This window comes from Cyanistes caeruleus, unplaced genomic scaffold (assembly GCF_971803275.1).
Source record: "Cyanistes caeruleus unplaced genomic scaffold, bCyaCae1.hap1.1 HAP1_SCAFFOLD_78, whole genome shotgun sequence".
In the NCBI taxonomy this organism is placed as follows: domain Eukaryota; kingdom Metazoa; phylum Chordata; class Aves; order Passeriformes; family Paridae; genus Cyanistes; species Cyanistes caeruleus.
The window spans coordinates 1,669,456-1,676,646 of NW_028255889.1; the positions used below are offsets into that span (position 1 = coordinate 1,669,456).

Here is a 7,191-nt window from a genome sequence, read left to right on the forward strand (position 1 = left end):
AAGAGATTGCCATCCTCGAGGTTGCCCTTGGTGTCTCCAGCAGCAGCCCCAGCTGGTAACAGCTTCTCCAGGGGCTCCTTCTCCTTGCCTAGGGGCCAGACCAGGCTGTCAGTGCTCTGCCCAGGGTCCCAGCCATCAGTGAAGCAGACAAGCAAAAGCAGGGGGAATGGTGGCCACCAGTGCTTGCCACACCAGGTGTCCAGCTCAGCTCCAGCCCAAGAGCTGTGTGTTCCCTTCTGATGACCCCTGCTCAGAGCTACAGGCACGACAAAAACAGCCTGGTTTGCTTTGCCACCGATTGCCAAGAAATGTGTGGAGCTGTTACCTGCCAGGCCCCTGGATCCAACTGTGCATGTGGATCTCTCCCATCTCCTAGGGCAGATGAACAGCCTGCATCCAAGGATCGCGGAAAAGGTCTTCTAAGGATGGCCTGTCCGAGGGTTGCATGGACAAACACCTCTTAATAATATCTTGGCATTCTGAAGAGAGAAACCAGGAATCACCAGTCAGTTGGAGAAGTTGCCGCCCCCTTCCAGTGCCCAGGCCATGCTGGGTGTGCCCAGAGCTGGGCCTAAACTTCCCCATGGATTCCCTGTTTGCAGGAGAGCAGGACATGTGCCACCTCCTCAGCAGCTGCCAGAGCAGGATGCTCATAAGCCCACAGCTGTCTCCCAAGCCTGGTGTTCCCCCTGTGCCCAGAGATGAGGATTCACCTTGGGAGAGCCGTCGTGGGAACAAGATCCGCCCCCAGATGATCTGCTGGCCCCTCATGAATGGGTGCTTCCCTATGACCAGCTGGTAGAGCAGGAGGCCCAGGGACCAGATTGTTGCTGCCTGGCCATGGTAGCGTTGCTGGCGGATCCACTCTGGTGGGCTGTAGGACAGGGTTCCTGTGGAACACAGATGGAGCTCATCAGGGGGATGCTGCTGCTCCCAGAGCCTGGCCCCAGCATCCCTGGGCATGTGGGGGCTGCCCCAGAGACACACGGGGTGACCCACTGCCCTCTTGCCAGCACCTGGCACTTGGCTACAAACCCAGGGTTGGAAAAGAAGCCACTGCTGCTGCAAGAGGGCAGCAGAAGCACTGGGGAGGCCCAACCATGGCAACCAAATAAAAACACACCCCATGGTAGAGAAAACACACTCTCCTCCCTGCCTGCATGGCCTCCAAAACATTGTTAATAGGCCAAGGCAAACGTGGGGAGCAGAGGAGTTCAAGCCCTTCCTCGCTGACTCACTAAACTCTCTGGGGCATGGGGTCAGACCCCCGCCCTCTGCTACCCCCATGGGGGTTTTTGTCAGGCTGGCTGTCCCAGCCCCAGCCCAGGGCACAGTGGGTGCTGAAGGCTCTTGGCAGGGCTGGGAGCTGGTCCCCCTCACACCCCCATCCAAATCAATTTGCCTCAAGCATTGATCCCATCCTGGCAGCACCACGGGGAATCCCCGGTGCCACAGCCAGGCTGGGCCATGAGATGGCCAGGAGCATCCCCTGCGAGGGCTCACCTGCAAACTGGGTGTAGGCTGTGTCTTGCAGGAAGGCGCCACAGCCAAAGTCGATCAATTTCAGCTGCCCAGTGGCCAGGTCGAGCAGGATGTTCTCCGGTTTTATGTCCCTGTGCAGGACCCCGCAGCTGCTGCAGTGCTGCACGGCCTCCAGCACCTGGCGAAAGAGCCCCCGCGCCTCCTCCTCTGGCAGGAACCTCCGCTCCGCCAGCAAATGCGAGAGGTCCTGGCACCGCTGTGGACGCTCCAACACTAACACGAAGCTGTCGGGGAGCTCAAGCCACTCCAGCAGCTGAATGACTGCAGCACAGCCAGAGGACACCCTGTCCAGCAGCACAATCTCCATGGGAGCACGGGTGCCGTCGGGCTGCGGGAGGAGCACGGTGCTGTCAGTGGGGCTGAGGCCGGGCCAGGGCTCTGGGACCCCTCAGCCAGCCCGGGATGCTCTGCACACCTCGCTCACCCCACGCCCGCTCTCCCCGCAGGGCTCTCGGCGGCTCCCACCCCGCCGGGCCCCGGCTCATCCCTGCCCGGCACGCCCCGGCTTCTGCTGCTGGCCCCGCACACTCACCAGCTCGCCCCAGAGCCGGACGCGATCCCGCGGCACACATTTGATGGCCACCTGCGAGCAAGGAGCAGCAGAGGCTTGAGCTCGCTGCCCGCCCCGCCGCGCCCCCGCCATCTCCTCCGCCCCCTCCTCCTCCTCCTCCTCTGCCCACCGCTCACCGGGGCGCCGTCCGAGAGTCGCGTGGCCGCGAAGACGCTGCCGAAGCCGCCGCGCCCCAGCAGCGGGCCCAGCTCGTAGCGCTGCTGCAGGGCCTCCTGCGCCTTCCCTGGGGGCGAGTCGCGGCCATCAGCGCTGGGCCCGGGGACAGGAACGGCCCCCGAGCGCTCCCCGAGCTCCCCGGGCCGGGCATCCGCAGGCGTTCCCTCATTGGAACGCGGCAGCGGCGGCTCGGGGCCAGCGGCCGCGCTGCTGAGCGGCGGAGCTCGGGCCGGGGGAGCCGCAGCGGAGGCGGCGGCAGCGGCCGCGCCGCCTGTGTCCTCCGCGGGCCCCGGGAGGAGCCGGGGCCGGGGCCGGGGCCGGGGCCGGGGCCGGGGCCGGGGCCGGGGCCGGGGCCGGGGCCGGGGGCAGGGCTGGGGTCGGGACCGGAGCTGGGGTCGGGACCGGAGCCTGCGTCGGGGCCGGGGCCGGGATCGGGCAAGGCGGAGCCAAAGGGCAGCGATTCCGCCCCAGCCCCAGGCAATGATGCCCGCCCAGCAGCGCCAGCGCCAGCACAGCCAGAGCCCGGCGGAGGCGAGACCACGGCGGGACGGCCGGGGACGGGACCGGGACCGGGGCCGGGGCAACCCCGCCTGGGCCCGGGGGCGGGCCGGGGGCATGGCCCGGGCGGGTACGGGGAGAGGGAACCTGGAAGAGGGGGGGACGCAGGAAAAGGGAGACCCGGAGGGAATGTGGGTCCGTGGGAAAGGGAGAGGAGAGACAGAAAAGTGATAAATTGGCTGCTTTCGCTGCTTCCACTGCTGCTGCTGCCGCCGCTGCTGCTGCTGCTGCCGCTGCCGCCGCTGCAACTGAAGCACCGGGACCGTTTGTCCCCGTGTCCGTTTGTCCGTTGCCCGCTCGGCCCCGGCCCGAGCCCCGCACTCCCCGGGCAGCCCCTGAGCCTTGCCAAACACGGGAACTTTGCCGTGTTGAGCCAAGAGCCAGAGTCTTGAATCCTGCACAGGGGCACAGGAATGCCCTTGGCTGCTGCTGTGCCTTGTCCCTGCTGAGGGTCAGACACCATCTGAGCACATTCCCTGAATGCAGAATTTGTACCCGACCCAAGCGCTGCACTTGTGTCTCCAGCATTGCTTTCCAAGGAAAACAGGGCAAGGCAAACTGGGTATAGCTCATGGTATTTTACAGTGTCTAAAACTTGCCAAGTCTCAGATCTTAGAGGTGAGATCCATTTGGAATGAATGGGATGGAGAAAGTGCAAGATGGAAAAGGGGAACATAAAAATAAATAGAGAAAAATAGAGAAAAACATATTGGTTGTTTCTTTTGATTTGATTTTCATTTCATAAGAAAGTTGTTTCAATTTTCCCAGAATCTTCTCCACAGTCCCGTCTGTTCTTTCCAAAAACCTGTCCTGGAGAACAAGGCGCAGCTCCTATCACAAGATGTGCCCCCAGCTGCAGCTTCTCTTGGCTTCCCACACTGTAAGTGACTGCAGCACAACTCTTGCAGCAAAGCAGAACAAATATTTGAAGCACTTGAAACTTGTTCTTTCTTTTCCTTGTGCACTGGGGAGTTGTGCCATTGGTAAGGTTTCCACTGTTACTCTTCTAGCCAAAGAAAACATGATGAGGTACCAGGAATTGTTAGGGAATACAAGCCTGGCTGAATGTGGAGAAAGAATCTCCAGGGTGTGCAGCCAGAAGTGGAGAGCTGATCATTCCAAATCCCCCATGGACACCTTGAAAGTGATCTGGAACATGAAGATGGGCTGACAGAGAGACTTTGTTTCTGTGTTCAGTTTAGATGATTCTACATCTCTTGCACTGGGAGAAATCAAGAGCACAATCAGTTGATGATAAGCATCAGAACATGATAAGCTGGACCTCTCTGGATGACAGAAAGAATGTGAAAAGGAGAAATGCAGGGAATGACTTGGTGAACTTTGTATATAAGAAGGTACATTTTTTCCTAATAATTTCCAATTCATTCCCTTTGTTTTAGCCTTTTAAAAAGGCCAATTGCATCTCAGATTCCCCATGAAATGAGAACCCTGAGCTTGTGGAACTGCCTGAAAGGTGCCCTGTTCCTTTTTCTTCTGCTGCTCGGTAGAAACAGTGAAGTGAGTTGGGGAGTTCTGGGTTTTTTTTCTCCTAGTCGATTTTTTCATTTTATTTGCCACTGTAAAGGCAATTTCTGTGATGGCCTCTGTCAGTTGATTCTATTTCAGCAGCAGCAGCAACAGGGCTGTGTTTGAGCACTGCAAATGTGACCTGTGTGGCTTTAATTCTCTTTGATTTTGTGCTCAGGGCCTTGGGAGCATTTGGAGATCTACTACTCATGAGGCCTTTTTAACAAGCAGTCCGAGTTCCCTGTCAGAAAAGCACAGTGGGTCGCACTGATTGAAAGAGGCAATTGCAGCTGTACTGCTAAAATTCAAGTGGCAAGCAGAAGAGGGGCAAGATCAGCTGGGATCCACAATTGCCAAGGCCAAGGCACCAACAGCCTCCTGCTGTCACCTCAGGGTGAGTAAAACAGTGCTGAAAACAGCGCTGGAACCCGATCCTTTCTTCCTCTGAGGGCTGGCTGAGGGCAGCAGAGGCGGGCCTGAGGAATCAGGGCTGTTTGTGGGGGATTGTTGCTGTAGTCCAGAATTGCCCTGGCAAAAGGCCTGGCAAGCCGAGGCAGGAGCAGGTGGGAAGGGCCGGCGCTGCTGCTGCTCGTGGCCGGGAGCCCCGGCCGGGCCGGGCCGGCGCCCGCTGCGCTGCGGCTGCTGCTGCTGCCAGAGCCGGGCGGGACTCGGGGACAGGGAATGGACACGGGGGGACAGCAAAGGCCTTGGGGGCTGCAGGGATGTTGGTGCTCGGGCCAGCGCCAGCACAGAGCTTCAGCCCGCAATGAACCCCGAGGGAAACGCTGGGGAAAGGCTCCATTCAGCCTTTGTTTACTCATCGCTATGAAGGGACCGAAATAAAAGGAGAAAGAGCAGGGCCCGACCCCTTCTTCTTTGGGAGGAGCCCCGCGCCTGGAGCTGAGAGGGGCCGTGAGGAAAAATGAGGGGCCATGAAGGGCTTTGAGAGGCCATGAGGGACCATGAGAGGCCATGAGAGGTTTTATGGGCCCATGAGAAGTTCTATGGGGCCATGAGGGGCTGTGAGGGGCCATGAGGAGCCTCAGCCCTGGCAGGAGGGGGTCCCACCATGTCCCCAGGGCAGGGCCGCCGTGAGGGGCCGCGAGCGCAGACGTGGCAGCAGAGCGGGCTTGGGGCGCCTCTGGGAGGGGATGAGACCCTTCCCCAGCTCCAAACCACACCAAACCCGGCATTAACAGGATTTTCCGTCTTTAGAATCCACTGGCAACTTGGAGTTGAGTGTCCAGTTTAATTCTGGTGGGAAAAACAAGGGAATTTTCCCAGTGTGTGACATCCAGCCATTGTTATTTATGTCTAAGATTTAAAAGTCTTGACAATGAAAAGTAATACTAATAAATAATAATAACAACAACAAGAACAAGAAATAAAGCCCCAAATCCCAACAATCAGCTCAGAAACATGTTTTTTTTGTAGTAATAGAGTAGTACTAAAGAAATAAATGAAAGCAATTTAATTTGTAATTCAGACAAAAGATGTTTCATCTTTTTCCAAGGTTCTGGTCCCCTTCCTCCAGGGTCATTTCCTTTACTCACCCACTTTCTAATAGCTAGAAGGGAGTTAAGGCCATTGGAAAAGACAACAGCTCCTGTTTCCAAGATTAGCAGCCACCACTCCAGGGACCCTGAATTGCCCCCAGGCACGTGTGTGCACTTGAAGGGTGAGCGGGTGTTGGGGACAGAGATCTCAAACTCCTTCTAAGGCTGTGAGAAACCCACAAGTGGCAAAGTATCATTGTGGGTCAGCTCCTGCTGAAATTGCATTCCCCCACACCCTCCAAATGGGCAGGCAGGGCTGGACTCTGGCAGGGTTCAGTTTTGAGTGCCTTGTGCTCCCTGGCATGGAAGCGATCCTATGAACTCTGGTATTGATGGATTGTGGTATGGCTGCTGAAGGAGGAGGGGGAATCTCAGCAGGCAGGAAAGTCTCTTGTTCTCCCTTCTCCCCGCAGAACCCCCTCTCCAAAGAGAAATGCCTGTGCCGGGTTTCCATGAGACTCCTTCCATCAGGCCAGTGTCTGAGCCACTGTGTGGTCTGCAGGAGCCAAAGCCAGAGGAGTCCCAATATCAGTCACCACACGGTCCCAACACAGCAGGAGAAAGCACTGCTTGCAGTGGGGCTGCTGATCTGTGACCCATCCTGGTTCCATCCACCCCACTCCTCTCAGCCACAGGCACCAGAAGGATCCCAGGAAAGCCACAGTGCTGTACCAGATGTCAGGAGCACTCCCTGCTGTGGCCTCAGGGATGCTGGGTGACCTCGTCAATGAGGATCTTTGGCTGGTGATGGAATGTGTGGATGGAGTGTGTGGATGGAGGTTGTTGGAGACACGCATGGGGCTGAAGGAGAGATGGCAGCTGTCAGTCGGGAGGGCAAGGACCCCGCTTGAGAGTCCATTGCCTTGGACACCATCAACCACAAGATGTCCAAGAAGTCACACAAGACTTCTTTTCCCCAAGTTCCAGCTTTATGTACAGTTACAGCAGAGAATGTTGCTTGTTTCTAGAACAAAGATCCCAGATGGAACAAGCCTTGCTGGTTTTAGTCAGAAGCATCAGTGACCAAAAGTTGTATTTCCTTTGGTTTGGTCACATCTTTGTTCCTTCTCAGTGTTCAGACTGGGCTGTGGGGTGTCCTCATTTGCTGCATTTTCTGAGCTCCTCTTGGATCCTTTGAGCAATAGGTTGTGCCCTCTGAGGATCCTTTGTGCTCCTTGGTGACCCAGGAGAACCTTGCAGGCAATTTTTGGGGGAGCTGCTGCTGTGATGTCACAGGAACGTTGTTGTGTCCTTGTGGTGTTCCCGTTGCTGTGGGGCACA

General features: G+C 57.5%; 1 protein-coding gene across 1 annotated transcript; it reads right to left on the reverse strand.

The window, feature by feature from the left end:
• Positions 1-344: 344 nt before the first annotated feature.
• LOC147646833 (serine/threonine-protein kinase pim-1-like) lies at positions 345-5,175 on the reverse strand. Its single transcript, XM_086872956.1, has 6 exons — positions 5,172-5,175; positions 2,230-2,336; positions 2,075-2,125; positions 1,504-1,870; positions 714-890; positions 345-479 (listed from the first exon to the last, which is right to left on the reverse strand). The coding sequence occupies exons 1-6, from the start codon at positions 5,173-5,175 to the stop codon at positions 373-375; spliced, it is 813 nt and encodes a 270-aa protein (XP_086729082.1). The 3' UTR covers positions 345-372.
• Positions 5,176-7,191: the final 2,016 nt, after the last annotated feature.